This window comes from Sturnira hondurensis, unplaced genomic scaffold (assembly GCF_014824575.4).
Source record: "Sturnira hondurensis isolate 20B ecotype Veracruz unplaced genomic scaffold, ASM1482457v3 Scaffold0014745, whole genome shotgun sequence".
Lineage (NCBI taxonomy): Eukaryota > Metazoa > Chordata > Mammalia > Chiroptera > Phyllostomidae > Sturnira > Sturnira hondurensis.
In genome coordinates, this window is record NW_028087376.1 from 3,149,886 (window position 1) to 3,171,417 (window position 21,532).

A 21,532-nucleotide genomic window follows, 5' to 3' on the forward strand; every position below is an offset into this window, starting at 1 on the left:
GCCAAATCTCACAAAAAGGAGATGCATAGATAATTGGAATAGGCCTATATCTATTTAAAAAATTTGAGTCAATAATTAATAACCCTCTAAGTAGTAAAGCATTCAGCCCAAATGGGTTCACTTGTGAATTCTACGAGGCCAGCATTATCCTATTTCCAAAACCAGACAATGCTTTTACAAGCAAAAGTACAGAACAATATCACTCATGAACACAGATGCAAAAATCCTCAACAAAATATATCAAAATAAACTCATTAGCCTTGGCTGGTGTGGCTCAGTGGATTGAGCACTGGACTGTGAAGCAGAGGGTCACTGGTTTGACTCCCAGTCAGGGCACATGCCTGGGTTGCAGGCCAGGTTCCCCGGTGTAGGGACCACATAAGAGGCAACCACACATTGATGTTTCTCTCCCTCTCTTTCTCCCTCCCTTCCCCCTGTCTGAAAATAAATAAATAAAATATTTAAAAAATAAATAAACCCATTAATGCATAAACATAATTATACACTACAACCAAATGGCATTTATCCCAGGTATGGGAAGCTGGTTGAACATTTGAAAAATCTATTAATGTAATCCATAACATCAACAGGTTTAAGTAGAAAATTAAGTAGAAAATTCACATGATGATATCAATAGATGTATAAGAAGCATTTAACAAAATCCAATACCACTCATGATAAAAACTCTCAGCAAATGAAGAAATGAGGGGAACCTCCTCAACTTGACAGAGAATATCCACAAAGAAAACTATAGTTAACATCATACTGAATGGTTAGAAACTCAAAGCTTTGCAGGTACTAAGACCAGGTACAAGGCAAGAATGTCCCTTCTCATCACTGCTTTTCAACATTATGCTGGAAATCCTAGGTAATGTAATAAGACAAGAAAAGGATATAAAAGATATGTATGTTGGGAAGGAAGAAATAAAGCTGTTTTTGTGTGCAGTTACCATAATGGTCTATGTAGACAATGAAAAAAAATTGACAAAACTCCTGAAACTAATAAGTAATTATAACAAGGTTGCAGGATTAGAGTGAAATTTTGTAAGGGCTGAACAAGAGTGATATCATCAAGAAGGCAAAAGAGACTCCAGCTTTGGTCTCACACAAAGAACAACAATTAGATACCTATCCACAAATGAAAATAGCTCTGGGATTGCTCAGGAGTCCACTTAAGAAGCTTCAAACAACATAATGGAACCAAAAACCTGAGGATAACCATACAAAAGTGTAGGAAAAAGTTTCATTTTCCCTGCATCATCCCATCCCCTAAAAGGGAACTCCCCAGCCCAGAAGAGTTCTCCACAATAGTAAAAGGAAAGCAGGGTGAGCTTCTTTGGAGAACTGCCTGAAGAATCCACTTCAGTTTTACCCCACCCAGAGGCCAGCAAAGCTGAGATGTCTAGAGATGACTAGGAACAAAGAAAGGCAGGAGCTACCAGTAACAGCCAGGCAACATGAGCAACAGGTAGATGGTGTACCTGCTACACCAAGTACGTGGGTTCAATCCCCAGTCAGGCCACATACAAGAAGCAACCAATGAATGCATAAATAAGTGGAAAAACAAATTTGTTTCTCTCTCTCTCTCCTTCTTCTCTAAAATCAATTAATAAAGTTTTTGAAAAAACTTGCGACAAAGATCCAAGAGCATACAATGAGGAAAGGACAGTCTCTTTAATAAATGGTGGTGTGAAAACTGGACAGCCATATGCAGAAGAATGAAACTGGCCAACTATCTTACAGAATATAGAAAAATCAAACCCAAATTGCCCTGGCTGGTGTGACTTGGTGGGTTGAGTGCTGGCCTGCAAACAAGAGGTTCACAGGTTCAGTTCCTGGTCAGGTCACAAGCCTGGGTTGCTGGCTACTTCACCAGTTGGGGGCATGAAAGAGGCAACCAATTGATGTTTCTCTCCCTCTTTCTCTCTCCTTTCCCCTCTCTCCAAAAAGAAATAAATAAAATATTAATTTTAAAAAATCAACCCAAAATAGATAAAAAATTTTAACATAAGATCTGAAACCACAAAACTCCCAGAAGAAAACATAGGGTAAAAGCTCCTTAACATCTGTCTTAGTAACAATTTTTTGGATTTGACACCAAAAGCAAAGAAAAGCAAAAATAAACAAGTGGGACTACCTCAAACTAAAAAGCTTCTGTAAAGCAAAGAAAACCATCAACAAAATGCAAAGACAACGTACTGAACAGGAGAAAGGATTTGCAAATCATACCTGATAAAGGGTTAATAACCAAAATATGTAAAGAAGTTGTACAACTCAATAACAAATATATGATTTTAAAATGAGTGTGTATATATATATATACATATATACAGATGTATATATGTATACACACACACACACTTTTGATTTAAGAATGGGTAGAGGATCTAGACATTCTTCCCCAAAAGGCATACACTGACCAACAAGTACATGAAAAGGTGTTCAACATCACTAAGCATCAGGTAGTTGCAAATCAAACCACAAGGAAATAACACCTCATTCCTGTTAAAATGGCTCTTGTCAAAAAGAAAAGAAATAAGTATTGCTAAGGGTGTGGAGAAAAGGGAACCCTCCTGCATTCTTGATGGGAATGTAAATTTGTGTACCCAGTTTTACTCCACCAGAAGAGAATATAGGTTCCTCCAAAAATTAAAAATAAAACCACTATATGATCCAGAAATTCCATGTTTTGGTGCTTATCTGAAGGAAGTGAAAACACTATCTCACGAAGATATACACCCCCACGTGCCTTGCAGCGTTATTCACAATAGCCAAAACTTGGAAACAACCTACATACCTACTGATAGATGAATGGATAAAGAAAATGTGATCTCTACACAATAGAATATTATGCAGCGATAAAAAAGAAGAAAATCCTGCCATTTGTGTCAACATGAATAGACCTTGAAGGCATTATGCTAAGTAAAATAAGTCAGGCAAAGGCAAATACTAGATGATCTTACTTGTATGTACAATCTTTAAAACATTTTTATTTAAATAACTGAGCTCCCGGATACAGAGAACAGACTGATGGCTGCCAGGAGAAGGGATATACACACATAAAGTACATAAAAATAAAATAACACTATATTGAATATATACTATATAGTGTATTGTATATTTGAAAGTTGCTAAGAGAATAGATCTTAAAAGTGCTCATAAGAAAAAACTTTGTAACTATGTACAGTGATGAATGTTAATTAGATTTATTGTGGCGATCATTTTGCAATATAGATACATATATCAAATCATGTTGTACATCTGGAACTAATACATTGTTATATGTCAATTATATTACAATTTGTAAAAAATAATGGAGAAATTGCTGAGTTAAAAAAAAAGAAAATAAGTAAAACAAAAAAGCTGGTTCTTTGAAAATTAATCAGCCCTGGCTGGTGTGGCTCAGTAGATTGAGTGCTGGCCTGAGAACCAAAGGGTCACCAGTTTGATTCCCAGCCAGGGCACATGCGTGGGTTGCAGGCCAGGTCCCCAGTTCAGGGCATGGAAGAGGCAGCCACACACTGATGTTTCCCTCCTTCTCTTTCGCCCTCCCACCCTTTGTCTCTAAAAATAAATAAATATTTTTTAAAGAAAATGAATCAACAAAATATAAATAGTTACCCTGATTTTTAAAGGATGGGGAGAAAGCACAAGTATACAAACAAAAGAAACAAGCTCAAAACAGGAAATTTTTTAAAATCATGAGATGACTGTAGAGTTCAAAAAGAAAATTTTATTTCAAAAAATCTAGATGAAATAAATAGCACTCTAGGTAAATATACCAAAACTGATACTAATAGAGGTAAAAACTCTAAACAAGTGAATTTTGTAAAATAAAATACATGAAGTCATAAGAGTTTCCCTGCCAAAATACACTAGACCCACATGGTTTTACAAAGAAATCTATCAAATCTTTAATGACCGGATAATTCAAATGTTACTTAAACTATTTCAGAGGATAGAAAAAAAATTTAAACCATTTTTATAAAGCAAATTTGATTCCAAAAGCAGACTAATAATATTTAATATTGATTCCAAAAGCAGATTAATATTGCTTAATAAAACAAAATTATAAACCGATCTCACTTATAAATAGTAATGCAATTTTTTAAATATTAGTAAACAGAATCCAATAATCTATCATAATCAAACAGTGCTTATTCCAGAAATGTAAAAGGGATTCGATATTAGGAAATCCATTAATACAGTTAATCATATTAATAGAACTAAAGGGAAACATATGCTCATCGCCACAGATTTAAAATATGGATTAACTAAACATGCATTTGTGGTTTTAAAAAGCCTTAAAAATAACCCTCTGGTTCCCTTTCCCATGGGATCTGAACACCGGTCTTGGTGGTCATAAAAGGAGGGAAAGTGACACAGAAGCTGGCCTCACAGCTCTGTAGCATGTGGGCTAGTTTCAAAAAAGGTTTAAAAAAAGCCTTAAAAATAGTAATTAATATCTCAATATAAATGAAAATAATACAATAAAATCTAAAAATCAGTGGCTGATATAATGGGGAAACACCAGAGCAGCAGTTTTCAAACGTGGTCCATGGGCTCAACAACATTATTCATTTCCTCTTCTCACTATGTTAATAGTCACATTAGTGATACAAAAGCAGGAGGGGCAACATTTCTGGTGCCTGAACCCACTCAAGGCAGTGGCACCAAGCTAGATGAGTACTCACTGTATTCCTCATCACACATATTCACAGTAGGGGGAAGTGTCATTTCTACTTAAGAATATCCGTGATGAAGCAGTAATTATTAAATGTTGACATTTGGTACACATATTTGATATTCTAGGTGAAGAATGGGAAGGACAGGAAATGCACTTCTGCTGTGCACCAACACAGGATGGCTGTCAGGAAAAGTACTGGTGCAACTGAGTTGCAAACAAGTTGTACATTTTTCGTGGAATGACATTTTTACTTTAAAGAACAACTGGCAGCCAAATTCTAGTTATTCAGACAAGTGTATTTGACAGCTATTTTCTCAAAAATTGATAAAGTCAGCTGTCACCACACAGAAAACATCCTTCAGTATTTGTTGAAGTACAAGCATTAAAGCAAAAATTCAATTTTAGAAAATTCTGTTCAATACAATACCCTAAGCTTGACAGCTTGTCAATACTTAAGATTTTTTTCTGATGATATCAACAGTGATGTTTAAAAATGTGATTTCTTTTTGATACCATATAGTTAAATGTGTCAACATTTGCAAGATCTGTGTAACTCAAAGAACTGGTATTTTCCAAATGACAAATTCATGTGTTGCAAAATTGTATGTGCATACATGGTCCAAAGTGCAAGAGAGATAATGGATTTAGTTTAATAGAGTACAAAAATTTCACCAATGTAGTTTAAGATTCTTCACTGCAACCAACTTTTAAGAAACTATCACCTGTCAAGTTTTGGAGTAGTGTCAAAGAATACCCATAATTACTTGAAAAGGTTGCTAAAATGCCCATCCCTTGTCCAACTACAAATCTATGTGAAGCCAGATTTTCTTAACTACTTCAACAAAAACAATGTATTGCAACATATTAAATGTAAAAACAGATCTGAACATCTAGCAGTTTTTCTCTTATTTTTTAAAAATATTTATTTATTTATCTTTAGAGGAGAAAGGAAGGAGAGAAAGAGAGAAATATCAATGTATGGTTGCCTCTCATGAGTCCCCCACTGGGAACTGGCCTGCAACCCAGGCATGTGCCCTGACTGGGAATCGAACCGCCATTGTGTGGTTCGCAGGCCCGCGCTCAATCCACTGAGCTACACCAGCCGGGGGCAGTTTTTCTCTTATAAAGGCAAGATTTATAAAAATGTAAACAATGCCATGCTTCTTACTACATTTTGTTTTGAAGGTTATTTTTCATTTAAAAATTGTATTGACACATAATAGTTTTGTCATTGTTATTTTTCAATTAACTAACAACACATAATTTTTCTCTGTTTTAATTTCTGATACAGAAATTAAGCTGCTATAACTCCCATAAACAAAAGCTCCTTGGATTCCTCAATATTTTTCAGAGGTTAAAAGGGTCTTGAGGCCCAAAATGTTGGGAACTGTACTACGACAGACATTCTCACTAAGGCCAGGATGATGTCAGGTCTAAGCAGAACATATACAAGAAGATACTGGCATGTGTTGTGTAGAAGGTATGGAAACTATCACAGACTATTCAAGTTATGTAGAAACAACGATAGAGGTATCAACTAGATGGAGCCCCTCCCCATCTGCCCAAGCCAAACTCGAATAATTTGAGCATCAAGTGAGAACAATAGCTGCAATTGACTAAAATACATCAAATATATAACCATCCGTGAGTTCCTAAAGATAGATAGTTAGAAACAACTACACCCCAAAAAGTCTCATTGGTCACCTTTGGAGGTTGCTGACACACCAACTTATTTTTGTGAACATATGATAAACTGTTTTTAAAAATTAAGCATTTCTCCGGCTTTCCTTGAATAAAGGAAAATAAACAGCTGAAAACCTCAAGTATTTATTATAAAGCCTAATTAAGACGGAAGAAATATGGTTAGAAAATCACTAATTTGAAACCCCTAAAAAAGCTAAGTATCAATATTCAATAGATATTAAAGCTATTAAGTGAAAGATGAAAAGAAAACTTAGTAGTATGTAAATAAGGTTAACATCTGAACCTCCAATTAACCCCAATGTCACTGAGAAGGGACAACTAGGTATTTTGCGCTTTATGATGTGATTAAAAAAAGGAAGTACCCACCACCACTTATGAAGTATTCTTGCCAAAAGTAATCAATCATCTAGATCTAACCATCACACTTGTATAGAAAATATGTGGCATAACCAGGGCGAGAGCTGGGGAGCAGCTTTCCCAGACAGAAAGGTGGGCAGAGGCCACTGTTCCTTTCCTGAGCCCTCCCCTCGCAGAACCAGAGCCAGCAGGTGGGCACCATATCTGAGACTCAATCAAACTGGCTCACACTGTTTGTCCCACCCTAGTGATTCCCTGAGGCTCTGTCCCACCAAACTTGCTGGCTCACACAAGCTGTTTCCAGTGGTTTTTCCATACGAATGGCTTGTTTTGGCCCATGCTTCAGATTTTCTTACATTCTCTCGAGTAAGCAGCCTTTGGCTTCAGCAAGCCTCTGTACCTTCCTACCTCTCACTAAGGTGCCCCAGGTCCAGCACTCTCAGCAGCCAGCCTTGGTTCACAGCTTGGCCTCTCCTGGACACCTCCAAGCCCAATATATGTAGCAGCCACCTGCAGATCATTTTGTAGCTTATGCTGTGTGACTTCAGACACATCACAGGTGGCAGCTGACCTTGAATGTGTCAACAGCAACTAAGGCTCAGTTATAACAGGACAGTGTACACAGCCCACACAGTGGGCGTAGCTTAAGTACTCAGCTTGGGTAACAGGGGAGCTGTGCCACTGGACCCTACAGGACACTTACTACATTAGGCCGCTCTACCAGGGCTGGGAGATGTACAACTCTACCTAATACATAGAAGCAAACACAGAGGGGCTGCCAAAACATGGAGTCAAAGGAAGATGACCCAAATGAAAGATAAAACTCCAAAAAGAGAAATAAAATGGAGACGAGCTGCTAGATGCAGAGTTCAAAACACCCGTTATAAAGAGGCTCAGCAAACTTAGTGAGAACTTCAACAGCATAAGAAAAAGGGGCATGGAATCTGTAAAAAAGAAGTAGTCAGAAATGAAGGATACACTAACTAAAGAGCAGTTTACAGGGAATCAACAATAGAGTGGATGAAGCTGAAAATCAAACCAGCAGTGTGAAACATAAGGAAGCCAAAAACACCCAAAGTAGAACAGTAAGAAGAAAAAAATCCATAAAAAACGAGGAGAATGTAAGGAGCCTCTAGGACAACTTTAAGCATACCAACATTTGCATTATGGGTGCGCTGGAAGGAGGAGAGAGAGCAAGAAATTGGAAACCTATTTGAAAAAATAATGACAGAAAACTTTCCTAACTTGGTAAAGGAAAAAGGCATACAAGTCCAGGAAACACACAGTCCCAGCCAAAATGGACGCAGAAGGCCCATTCCAAAACAAATCATAACTAAAATGCCAAAGTTTAAAGATAAAGAGAATCTTAAAAGCAGTAAGAGAAAAGCAGTTAGTTACCTGCAGGGGAGTTCCCATAAGACTGTCAATTGATTTCTCAAAAGAAACTTGGAAGGCTAGAAAAGTTTGCCAAAAAATAGTCAAAGAGATGAAAAGTCAGGACCTACAACCAATATTACTCTACCCAGCAAAGCTATCATTTAGAATTTAAAAAAAAAAAACAGATTAAGAGCTTCCAAGACAAGAAAAAGCTAAAGGAGTAAATCACCACCAAACCAGCATTACATGAAATGTTAAAGGTTCTTCTTTAAACAAATAAAAAATATGAAAAATAAAATGGCAACAAATACATATCTATCAACAAATAAATCTAAAAAACAAAATAAACAAGCAAAACAGAAACAGAATCATAGATACAAAGAACATTTTGATATTTTGATGGATGCCAAATAAGGGGGCTGGGGAGATGGGTGAAAAAGATGAAGGGATGAAGTACAAATTGGTAGTTACAGAACAGTCATGGGGATATAAGGTACAGCATTGGAAATGGAATAGACAAAGAACACATATGCATGACCCATGGATATGGACAATGGTGTGGGGATTGCCTGATGGAGGGACTGAGTGGAGAAGCATAAAAGGGAAAATATTGGGACAAGTGTAATAGCATAATTGATAAAAATATACTTTTTTAAAAAAGAGCATATGTAGTACAGAGATACAAGTTAAAGGATAAAATAAGTTAAATGCAGAATGTGAACGCAGCTTGGAAAAGAGAATCTTGGGACTGGGGAGTGGAGAGAGGGGCTCTTTAAAAGCTAGACCTCAGGGATATATTAAGTAAATGGAATGTGCGATTTGGATCCTTATTTGAATCAAGTGTAATAAGGCACTTTTGGGAGAAGCTGGAAATTTTAAACACAGACTAAATATTGGGTGATACTAATTTTGTTAGGTGTGATAGTCTTTGTTGTTAGAAATATTTCATGAATTTGTTTTAAAGTACTCTAAGAAAAAAAGTATAGACAGATAAAGCAAGTTCAACAAAATGTTGACAGTTATGGAATCTGGGTGAGAGTACATTTTAATTTTGTGTATATTTGAAAGTTTTCTACAATAAAAAATAAATTCAGAGTATTCTGTAGACATCTATATTGAAAACGAGATACAAATAATTATCTCTGTCGCAGTGCCTTGCTCTTGGGTTTGTAATCCTGACAAGAAGATGAAAGAGTGGAGGAAAAAAATGGCTTAATTTAAAATAATGCTCAATTAAATGATTCAAGCAGTAAGCACAATAGCTCCAGGAAGAAATTAATATTACTGGAATTATTAGATAGTTGCAGGAATGTTTACTGTAATTTAAAAAATTCACTAAGATGTGTTTGTGATTGTTTTGAATTTACTCAGCTAGTCTAACATGTAGACTAATTCATCAACCCTGGAATTCTACAGGAACTCTCGACAGTAAAAGCACTTCTATCTTGCCCAGTAAAATAATTTGGTGTTGAAGCATAATCTTAAATAGCAAAGAGATGCAGATACACCCGCATAATTTACTTATACAACAGCGTAAGCAAAATAGGTTTATCCACAAATATCTGTGGAATCTTTTTAATACAATTATCTTTTCAGCATAATGTACACAGTTTAGAGAAAAAAAATGTCTACACGTTTTCCTTAATTACCAAAGTTTTTGGAATATAAGATGCACTCTCCCCCCAAAATGTGGGAGGAGAGGGGAGTATACCTTATAGTCTGAATGTAGCACACCTGGCTCACTTGGGGGAGGGCAGGCGGCGGTGGAGCGGGGTCACAGGTTATTAAATATTTTACCACATTTTTTGCTTCAAAATCTTTTTCCTATTTTCCTCCTCTAAAACCTAGGTGTCTTATAGTCCAGTGTGTCTTATAGTCCTAAAAATAAGGTAGATTACAAAATCAACAGTGGGGCTGGAATATTAAACACTCAATAATATTAAATGTCTGATAACAGGCTAAACTGATGCTGCTGTACTTCATATAAGTGAACACAGGTGATCACATCTGTTGATCCATAAAGACACTGGAAAGACACAAACACCAAAATCTCAAGAATATTAGAGAAACCTTATCATGGGTGCAATTTGTAAATGAATATGCAACTTTTTTTTAAAGATTTTATTTATTTATCCTAGAGGGGAAGGGGAGAGAGAGAAATATCAATGTATGGTTGCCTCTCGTGCGTCCCCTGCCAGGAACTGGGAACTGGCCTGCAACCCAGGCATGTGCCCTGACTGGCAATCGAACCACGATCGTGTGGTTCGCAGGCCCGCACTCAATCCACTGAGCTACACCAGCCAGGGCTTTGAATATGCAACTTAAAAGTGAACACAAGATCAGATTTTTAAATTAAATGCAGTGACAGATAATTTCCAAATATTGCCATTAATAAAGACCAGCTGGCTTCTCCATGTATCTGTGGTCATAAAACAGCTTCACCTCTTCCTAAAATATTCCAGTATAAACTTGAACTTATCCAAAGATAAGTTACCTTCATTTTCTGTATAGGCCAAAACTAAGAAAAAACAAAAAACAGAATGGTGGGGAGGGGAGGGAAGAACTCCTTAGTCAAAAATTGCTGCTTTATTTTTTTAAAGATTTTTTTAAAAGACTTTATTTATTTATCTTTAGAGGGGAAGGGAAGGAGAGAGGGAGAGAAATATCAATGTATGGTTGCCTCTTGTGGGTCCCCTGCTGGGAACTGGCCTGTAACCCAGGCATGTGCCCTGACTGGGAATCAAAACTGATTCTTTGGTTTGGAGGCCCGTGCTCAGTCCACTGAGCTACACCAGCCAGGGCAAAAATTGCTGTTTTATATAAACAAACTAAAGAATGAATTGATTAAAAAAAGAATGCTACAACACATTATAAACTTAGTAAGAATTATTTTTAATATATAAGCTAAAACATATCCGTACATTATGAGTTACTTTCCATAATACCAAGATTTTAGTTTACTTGGTACCTAGCCATTAGGCCAACCCTAAAAAGTGCTTACCACCAAACAGAAATTCATCAGGAAATACTGAAATTTTTGTTTTATAGTTAGTTCTGCTCCTAAAATCAGCCGAAATGAGTAATAATGTGGTGCAAAAAAATGAAAGGCCTATTATTAAGTCTATTTTTTCAATAGTAACTATATAATCAACAAATTTGCAGCTAGGCCTTGCATATCTGCACCATCTATGTTTAATAATGTTTCATTAATTTAATAGAGAATAATATTTACATTAAGTCTAAATCTTGTTCCAACTCTACTAAACAGATTAAAGTAAATTTAAATAAAGCCTAATTATACCAGTGAAATAAATAACCACTTTTAGAACATAAAAACAGAAATCCTCTTAAGTTTTGTTAAAAATCCTTATAAGCATGTACTGTTTTTATTTTTAAATAATGATCAGTCATTGTTTAAAACCTTTTAAAAAATTGAAACAGAACTAAAAATGTCCTATATCTAACTTTTGTCATAGAAACTAAAAATACATTATATATTATCATTGCTCTTTTTAAAAATATCAGTGAAAAGTATTTAACCAAGGAAAATAAGATACAGGTTAGGTTTATAACCAACATTTTCATTTCTAAACTATGAAGGATTAGATGATTTTATACATCTATACCAGTGCACTGTAACTAATTTTAAAGTTAGTCCATTATGATCTCATCTGGAAATGAAGAGTAAGGTTTAAATATTATTAAAGACCTAGTATTCTCATCAAAGATAAGTGAAATAAAATACATCAAGGAACATGGCTTTTCAACTCTAATATTTTAATCTTGCTTATTTTATTTCAAGAACTTTGAAGGAGAAAAAAATTTAACACAAATCTTTTTAAACAAAGTAACTCTTTTAAAGATGGAGTAAAGTCCACACATTTGGACTTTAAATTTATTTCAGAAAAGATATTTTCAACACACTCATATAATTACGTAACATTAGGATAATTCATAAAATCCCAAACTGATATATAAAAGACATTTTTTTCTGGAAGTGACAAAAATTAAAATTGAAGAAATTAAATTTATAAACTTTTTTCTCATCTAAGTATTTAAAAAAACACATTTATGAGGTTTAAATATTTGGAATGCTATAAATTCTTTTCAAAAAGCATCACAATTAAAAATCTCAAGATCTGTGAAAAAAATTTTTTTAAAGAGCAGTAACTACCTTGATAAATTATATAAATCATCTCATACTTGTCCTCCTCATTTTCATTTATTTTTGGAAAGCATTTTTTCTCCCTTTTCTCAAAGAGAAATTCCTGTAAATCACTGGTATCTGTCATCTATATCCAGTTCAGTTTACATCTTGCTCAAGTCACTTCTCACCTTTACAGCAAATTTGAATCTAATCAGATGAACAGCAACCAATTCCAAAAACCAAGTTAAAAACCAAAATATTCTAGTATACACCAGTATATTATACATGCCTACACAGGTTAGTGTTAAAAACCTAAGTATTAAATACTTGTTTAAGAGGCTCAAAAGGAAGTTTTAATATCAGAACCTAAACTTACGCTTTCGACTTCATTCTAATGAATGGTTAAAGTAAATAAGAATGAATAGCATCATTATGTTGGACCAAATCAACCAAAGCATAATGAAGACTACCAAGTACAGAAGGGTTCTCTAAGAGTGGTTTTAATTCTTTCTGGGTAACTAGTTTTCTACCATTATACAACAGGAACTTCTTCCATAAAATCACCAGTAGGAAATCATATTTCTTCCAGAAATCTACCTCCAGGCATCCACACCCTCCCTGACAAGAACTAAATCTACCCCCATCCTCTCCCTCCCTTAAGTATTCCATTTCTTTCCCAAAGTAGAGCTTCCATAAATAATACAATATTAAGAACTAAATTTTAATGAATACAAATCAGAGGAAATGAAGGAACATTAACTCTCATTCAAACCTTCCTTAAAAAAAATCTGTTTCCAAGTTATATTTTTAACTTCCCCCATGATTCTCTTTTAAAAAGACGAACACAAAAATCTCTCTGCTAATGACTTTATTCATGAATCTATAATGGAACTCAAAATAGCAAAGAACATGAAAAAATTTCAGATTAATATTTATCAACCAAATATATCAAAGAATACATCTATTTTTCATATAACTAACAAAAATGTCTAAAATGCACCTGTAAGAATATAAATATTCTCCATTTTGTGGAATTTCAAAGTAGAAAAGATCTGCTTACTAGTTTGCCAGAAAAGCTCAGTTACAGTGTTAAATACATATAATTCAAAAGAAATCAAACAACATAAAATAACCATCTCATGGTTAAACTTCTGATAAAGTGCTACTTTCATACTGAAAAAAAAAAAACCATAAAGACCACAAAAATGCTAAATGCTGAACCATCATTATGAAAGTGTTAAAAAAATCTTCAGTATTCACTACATTTATCACAATCACGTGCTCCCAATATAAGACCATAAACATTATTTTGAAATTTTAAAATATCTTTTAGTTCAAATTATTTCCTGGAAGTTAAAAATTACTACATCATTGCTAAATCAGGCTTTTCATGATACAGAAATTTTAGACAGAATAACTTTGCATTGCTTTAAACATGATCTTTGGTTTAGCTGTCCTGATAACCCTTCTGGTTGATGGCTGTGGTTAGACTATTCATGAAACAGCACAGTAGCTTCATTTGAACCATAAAAGTAAACTGGGTCAATGGCAATGATATCATGTAACAAGAAATCTGGCAAGATCTTTCCTAAATCCGTAACTGACATGGTCAGTGCTAAGTCAGTGTTGCTCAGGAGTGACTCACCTCCTTTCACCAGTTCATTAACAGCATTAGCCATTGAGAGGAAATTAGTTGGAGAAAAACTGAATAAAGGCACTCAGTAAAAACCTTAAGCAGATAAAGACCAATTAAACTGCATATGCAAGTATGGACATGTCCACCCAAACACACACACACATCTCATGTTTGAGGTTGAAAATCAATACTCATCGACTCTACCACGAGGAAAACTCTATGCCTGTGTATGTATATATCCCAGAGATGGGAACTAGCTGATGGTTTTCCAGAAATAATGAGCCATTAAATGAAGCAGAAGTTGGCCTTTCCCTAAAATGAAAGGTTATAAATTAATAGCGAGGGGATGCAATAACAATGGAAACTATAAGAAGCCATAAAGTCAAATGTCAGAAAGACAAGTTCAATTTCACAACTAAAGGCTATTGATGATTTCTTCTCTCTCTCCTTGAATAATCAAATGCAAATGCCTTTTAGCAATGGCAGCATTCAAGTCCCACAAAAAATCAAGTAGTGCCCCCTTAAGGAGCAGTCCCATTGGCACAAATTGTAACACTTGCTGGGGTGCATCAGAGTTAAGCAAAACACTCAACATTTCATTCACATTCTGCAGATACTGGAAAACCGCATTTGGAAGGTCCTTGTAACCGACACATAGCAAGACTGCACAGGTCTTCAGGGGTGCAGACGATGTGGGACAAGAAAACGTGATGAATCTAAAACAGCTGTGGAGTACAAAGATCAAACCAGCCATAAACCTTGTAAAACAAGAAAGTACAGGCAAAATCATAACATCGCCTGTATTAAGTTGCTGTAATGAATGTAGAAGGCAGTCCAAAAATAACTGCTGGTAAGTTGGGTCTCCATCATGAAGCAATGAACAGGTAAAAGTCATGAGTTCAACTGATTCAAGGAGTTGAACTTCCAACGGTATACTCATTTTGTTATCAGGAACAGCTGGAAAACCTACCAACAGGCACTTTTTTTGGTTGCTGGGTTGTACAAACTGTTCATCTTGAAGGCACTTGGTAAGGTTAAACAACTCAGCAATTATCAGTTCTTCAGAAAAAACATGACAAGAACAATGCTGTTTTGGTCTAAACTTGGAATCCAAATCTAAGGCTCCTCCTAATGACTTTTCAATTGCTTCATTAAGAGCCTTTAAAATTTCACCATCGCAAAAAGGAGAACACTTTACTTTGGGCAGTCTCTTTCCCTCTAAAATATGCCATAAGTGACACTCAAGACTGGAGGCTGTCCCCTCTATAAGAGAGCTTTTCCCAGGATGATATGAAGCATGTTCCTCAGCCCAACTATTAAAGTATCCTTTGGCCACCTTATCCTTCCATGAAAGGGTTTCTAGCATTTTCCTTTCATTGTAGGTTTTAAAATATCTGTTCCTCTGCCCAAACCATTTTGTATTTGTACTACAACCAATATTAGATTTTTTTACTAGCCAATTATTTCTGGAAAGAGGCTTCAATTGGTACTTTTGCATGAAATGTTGAACAGCACAGTCTCTTAATTTATTCAGCCTTGCTTGTTCCTCTTTTTCCATGCACTCAAACAAACGAATGTTCTCAGAAATAGTCTCTAGCTGGTATTTATGAAAAAACACACAACATTCTTCATGTCTTTTAAGAAAAGATTCAGGAATCACATGATGGGGGAAAAGAGCTTTCCTGGTCATTTCAGTCCCAAAATTCAGCACCATCTTAGATAATAAAGGATGGATTACCTCTTTCCCCTTATAATGAAGACACACCACATAGACTTCTGAGTTTCCTGCCTTGCTTGTAGCAGGTTTAAAAACATGGACTTGGTCAAAGGAACAGTTTAGCAGGTACATCAGGTTTATGGAACAATGTTCAAATAAAGTAAACATCTTCAGAACAAAAGAGCCACCATTTCCAAGAGTTGTCAGAGCACTGACTACTTCACAGTAGTGCAAAGAAGAGACTAAAGCTTCTTGTTCACCAGGATTTCCTTGGCAATCAAAACTCCCATCAGCAGTGACCAAGTGAACAGTGCCCATGTTGCTTACGAAATTCTGAAGTCCGGTCAGATATTTCAAAGTCATGATATCACCAGTGTTATCTGGGCCAAAGTACCAACAATGCAAGGTATTAGCAATAAGTCGGTCATCCATAATCATCATCAGATTGTCATTTGCTTCATGGTATGGATTCAGAGTATTAGCCACCCAATTCCAATCACAAGGGAATCGATGGGATTTCAAGTAGTGATTGAGACTTGCTATAAAAGCTCCAGGAGCTTCACAAAGGTGTAGAGAATTCAGTTTTCCACTCTGAAAAGCTTCCTGTGGAATAACTGGAAAGCTGCACAAAATTTCATGAAACTTACACCATGCTTGAGTACAAAGTTCAGCATTCACATATTTTCTCACATGAGAAATTATTTTTCCAGCTTTATTAGTGAAAGCAGTGTGTTCATGCCACTCATCCAGTTTCTTATCGCTCAGTTGGTTTTTTACTTCATTTAGGGAGTTCTTCAAATCAAGAAATACATTAAATTCCGTGTGGTCACAGGTGAAAATCTCACCGGGATCTGGTAACTGCCACTCATTATTAAGTGGCTTGCCATAAGAAAAGTTCTTGGCAAAGAGTTCAAAAATGGCAGCAACAATATCTGGGCTGAATGTCTCAGGACTTGAACCCAGTGGTGGCTTTCTGCACTTACTCATTTTCAAATTAAATTAAAATCTAGAAAAAGAAAACACATAATTAAATAAATCAAATTTATTAGTGAGTGAAATCTCATCCACAGCAAATCAGATCACACTCATGACAAACCGCATAAAAAGGAGACCTGGTCTCAAATTTTAGCTCTGCCAATTACAGCGTAATAGTGGCCTTGGGCAAATAACTTAACATCTTTGAATCTCAGTTTCTTATTTAAAAAATGGAGGTCTCTTTTTTTAGAGGAGGAGAACATGCTAGCATATACAAAAAAAATACCACAGAATATTCATCAGTGAATGAATGGCAGCTCTTATTACCATAGTAACCCCTTTAGTTTTCCTGCAAAGTCCTCCTCTACCCATGACTGAGACATTACCCACAGACACTTAGACTAAGATTCATCTCCAAACATGACCTTTGATTATTTGACCAAGCTCTAACAAGTGACTTTTAGCTTCTTTTTTTTAAAGCTCCCTCCAAATTTCAATTCCTTCCAGGAGAGGATCCTGTACCTGATACCCATGCTGGTCCTGCTACCAGGCCTCTCTGCCACCAACCACTTACACTCATCAACCAGAATGCCAAATATGTTCTCTGTCCAGATCTGACTCTTCTTAAGACACGCACTTTGGTTGTACTAAATTACGTTGATAAGTCACCAACTAACCTTCATCCACATACTATTAATATGATATACTTAACTAGTTAGCCTCCTTCTGCTCAGTGCTGAAACTGACCTATAGTTCACCCTCGCATGTCTCTAAACTATTACAAATTCTTGCCTCAATCTGGTCAGACAGCTCCCACTATTTTACGCTCACACTAAAAAATATTACTTATTATTGCCACTAAAACTGAACATACTTTGATAGAAGAATTTTAAAGTGAAGAATATCCTCATTGAACATACAAATTACACAGTCACCTTACATTTTGTGTTCCAACACTTCCTAAGAAACCAAAAGCATCTGTCCACCAGAAAGGGAAAGGGATATAAAAGAAAGGATAGCTTAATGGCATAGTGTTGGAAAAGTTCTTAATTCCAGCAGATAGAGGAATAAGTATTACATATTACAGTTGACCCTTAAACACTGGGTTGAAACTGTAGAGGTCCATTTATATGTGCATTTTATGTTTCTATGAATACTATAAATGTATTTTCTCTTCTTTATGATTTTCTTAACATTTTTCTCTAGCTTATGTTATTGTAAAAATACAACATTTAATACAGAAAATAAGTGTTAACTGCTCACGTTATCAGTAGAGCTTCCAGTCAACAGTAACCCCTGTGTTGTTCAAGGGTCAACTGTACTCAGCACAATGTTAATCAACAGATGCTTTAGTTCACGAGTGCTGCATTTATTTAGTATATCCAATGCATCCTACACAAGTTTTCAATAAGAACCTAAATTTGTTAAAAATGAAAAAACTGACAATCACCATCCCATAAGAAGCCAATGTTTAATGATTAAAATGGGAAATAAAGGTGAGCTACCACCACAATAAATAATATCAAGACTGTACTCTGTTAGCATTTGCTTTTACTGTTCTTTAGCAGTATGTTTACTAATTTATCATCCCAAGGTTAGAACAGTGCTTAGTGCACCGTAAGTATGCCATAAGTTATTTATCCAAAAAAAAGAAAGGATATAATATTTAGCACAAAAGGCACTCCTCTGAGTCATAACAATGAACTTCAACTCCAGTACAGAGCTTAAATGCATGACAGGAAAAAAAAAGGTTTAAAGAATATAAAGAAAGTTTCCAGTATGTGTTCCTATACCGTTTCATTAGGCACTCCATAGAACTTTGTGGCACCGTAATTCTCCTAGGAGGGTATTACCATTCTTATTTTGCAGACTCGGGGAGGAAGTCACGTACCGCCTACCGGCATTCATGAAACTGAAACTAATACCTGTGAACTTCATGACAGCTATTACCTCTCCAATTAACACAAAGGAGTTTAGAAGTGTTTTCACCAACTCCTCCTGTCAGCAACAATTAAAAGTCACAGCTAATGTGCATCCAGTGCTTCACTTTGGGCCAGGGGCACCCAAGATTTCTCAATTGATGGAATTAAGTCCCAAACTCCATTTAAGAGGCTCGTTCTCTGATCTGGAGAAACCTCAGTGGCAGAGCCAGCCTCCCCAGCTGAACTCCCCAAGGACGACCCGCGCTCCGAATCCGGCCGGAATTACCTTCGCTCACGCCCACCTCCAGCCGGAGTCTAGAGAGGCGGCGCTTCACTCGCTCTCCTCACTCAAAGGGGCCATTCTCCACTTCGGCTCCTGGGGGGTCTACGGCAACCCCCAGCACGTAGGGGTGAGGTGACGCGCCAGGAGACCCAGGAAGGAGGCCCGGACCCGCCCTCCGAACTCCGGGAGCAGAGAACCAATTCCAGACCGTGCCACCACAGCGGCTGACAGCAGCCAGAGGCCCTGACAAACACAGTGCGCACGCGCCTCAAGGCAGGAGGACGTCGCGCGTCAACCTTACGCACGCTGGCGATTCTCGTAGGGCACAGGACTCCGTTCGCTACGTTTTGCTTCTTCTTGGGGTACTACAGCTGGGAAGCACCAACCTTTCTACCCACAGCATCTGTGGCAGCAAAAGCTGTGCGCGCGCAACCGGAGCTCCTTTGGTACCGCCCCCTCCCTGGAGAGTGGGGTAGGGCGGGGCAAATCTGTCAGGGAATCTGGTTCCGCCCACTTGGCTGCTAGAATGGGGAGGCTTTCTAAAGCCGCTGGGCAGAATTTAGTTTAGTACAGATTAAATTAAAACTGGCGTCTTTTAGACAATGTGAAGTTAAAAGCCAAATTGAGGAAACTGCGAAGTAACGCTCTATTATTCTATGTGTCTACAAATCAATAAGAAAAAGACAACCTCAGAGGGAAAAAGGGCAAAGATTTTAACAGGCAGTCCAAAAAAGTGAAATAATCAATAAGAATAAACAAAGATGTATAAAAAAAAAGATTTGGAAATGAAAGCAATAGGTATCTTTCACCCAATGTAGCAAAGATTTTAAATAATAGTAGCCACAGTTGGTGAGAATACAAAGAAACAATTTTATAAACTGTGGGTGGGAATAAAAATTGATATAAACCTTACAGAAGGCAAATCCTAAAATGGCCTTACACCTTAATCCATAAATTCCCACTCCTAGCAATTTATCCTTGGTATACAACTGACACTCACTTTGCACAAAATGTTTATCTCAGCACCTTAATAACAATAAAAAAATCAATATTTAAATTCTTTTTTTAAAAATATTTTATTTATTTATCTTTAGAGGGGAAGGGAAGGAGAGAGGAAGGAAACATCAATGTATGGTTGCTTCTCGTGCATCCCCTGCAGGGAACTGGCCTCTGCCGGAAACTGGCCTGCAACCCAAGCATGTGCCCTGACTGGGAATCGAACCGCGATCGTCTGGTTCGCAGGCCCGCGCTCAATCCACTGAGCTACACCAGCCAGGGCTCAATATTTAAATTGTTATGATACAACCATATAATGAAATGTTATGCAGCCATTAATAGGCTATATGTGTAACACTACTGCATGAAAATAGGAGACTATACTGTATGTAGAGTTTGAACTATTTTATGTAAATTTTAAATATGTAAAATATATTTCTTACAAGTCTTCCCTGGGGTGCATCAGTGGAAGAAAAAAAGTGCCTTTTCAAAAAATGGTGCTAGGTCATTTGAAAATCATACGAAAAAAACATTATTTGGATTCTTACTTCACATAAACAAAAATACAGTTCACTTGGATTGCCAACCTATATTTTAAAAGTCAAACAATAACTCTTAGCAGAAAACATAAGAGAACATCTTTGTGAATGGAAAGTAGGCAAAAAGTTTGTAACAGGACAGGCAAAGCACTAATTATAAAGGAAAAATATATAAATTGAACTATATTAAAATTGAAAACAAAAGGTAACCTATACATTGGGAAAAGATATTTACAATAATGTTCATGTGTATGACAAAAGACTTGTATCCCAAATTTATAACTTGTATCCAGTTTTTTACTTCTTCCAGTAAAAAAAACCCTATGAGAAATATAAATTTTCCCAGTGGAAAAATGGGCAAAAGCCTGAAACAAACACTTCAAAAAGATGAGATCCACGAGGCTGATAAAATATGAAAAGATGTTCAGCTTCATTAGTGTCTGGGGAAATGTAAACTAAACCATAATAAGATATAATTACACATTAGACTAGCTATAACGAAAAAGACTGAAGATATTAGCATTGGAGAGTATGTGGAGCAACCAATTGAAGGTGACTTGAAGAAAAAGTCACCTTCATAATAATGAAAAAGTCATAATAATCTCCCTTATTATGAATAAACCTGATATGAACATTCATCCATGATCTTTTAAACTCATGGGTTTGTTGCCTCTTTTTTCCCTTAGTTGTTTTGAGGTGTAATGTACATACAGTCAAATGCTCAGATTCTAAGTGTACTAATTCAACCACTCCCGCCAAACAACTATTAAATATTTCAGAAAGGCCACTTGAGCCCATTTTCTATTGATCTCCCTTCCACGAGAAGCATAAACTGGGTCTGTTTTCTGCCATCAGAGTTTAGTTGTAACCTCTTACAGAATTTCATATAAATTCAATCATTACAGTTTAATATTTTTTGTTTCCAGTTCCTTTCCATTCGGTGTAAATAATATACATTTATATGGTAGGGTAGGGATTTTTTTTTCCTTCTACCCTTCTGGGTTCTCAGCTAAGACTCTGTAACAAAAGATAGATTAACAATTAAAAAGCATATGAATTTACTAATATATTTTACGTAATGTGAGAACCTCAACAAGGAAATGAAGACCCAAAGCTGAGTTTTTATATTAGGTTGGAGGAGTAGTGGGAAAATGTGACAGATGGCTGTGAGCTAAGAGGGGCAAACCAGGGA

General features: G+C 36.2%; 1 protein-coding gene and 1 non-coding gene across 2 annotated transcripts; one reads left to right on the forward strand and one right to left on the reverse strand.

Moving 5' to 3' along the window:
* The first annotated feature begins 4,313 nt into the window (after positions 1-4,313).
* Positions 4,314-4,433, forward strand: LOC118999288 (small nucleolar RNA SNORA61). Its single transcript, XR_005069077.1, has one exon. It is a non-coding gene; the product is annotated as a small nucleolar RNA SNORA61 (small nucleolar RNA).
* An 8,326-nt stretch (positions 4,434-12,759) lies between these two features.
* On the reverse strand, positions 12,760-19,222 carry CMTR2 (cap methyltransferase 2). The gene is made up of 2 exons (XM_037063681.1): positions 18,809-19,222; positions 12,760-16,631 (listed from the first exon to the last, which is right to left on the reverse strand). The coding sequence occupies exon 2, from the start codon at positions 16,610-16,612 to the stop codon at positions 14,324-14,326; it is 2,289 nt and encodes a 762-aa protein (XP_036919576.1). The 5' UTR covers positions 16,613-16,631; positions 18,809-19,222; the 3' UTR covers positions 12,760-14,323.
* Between the last annotated feature and the right edge of the window lie 2,310 nt (positions 19,223-21,532).

Excerpts from the sequence above, each read along its gene's own strand:
- CMTR2 (XM_037063681.1), bottom strand. The coding sequence starts at position 16,612 with ATGAGTAAGTGCAGAAAGCCACCACTGGGTTCAAGTCCTGAGACATTC.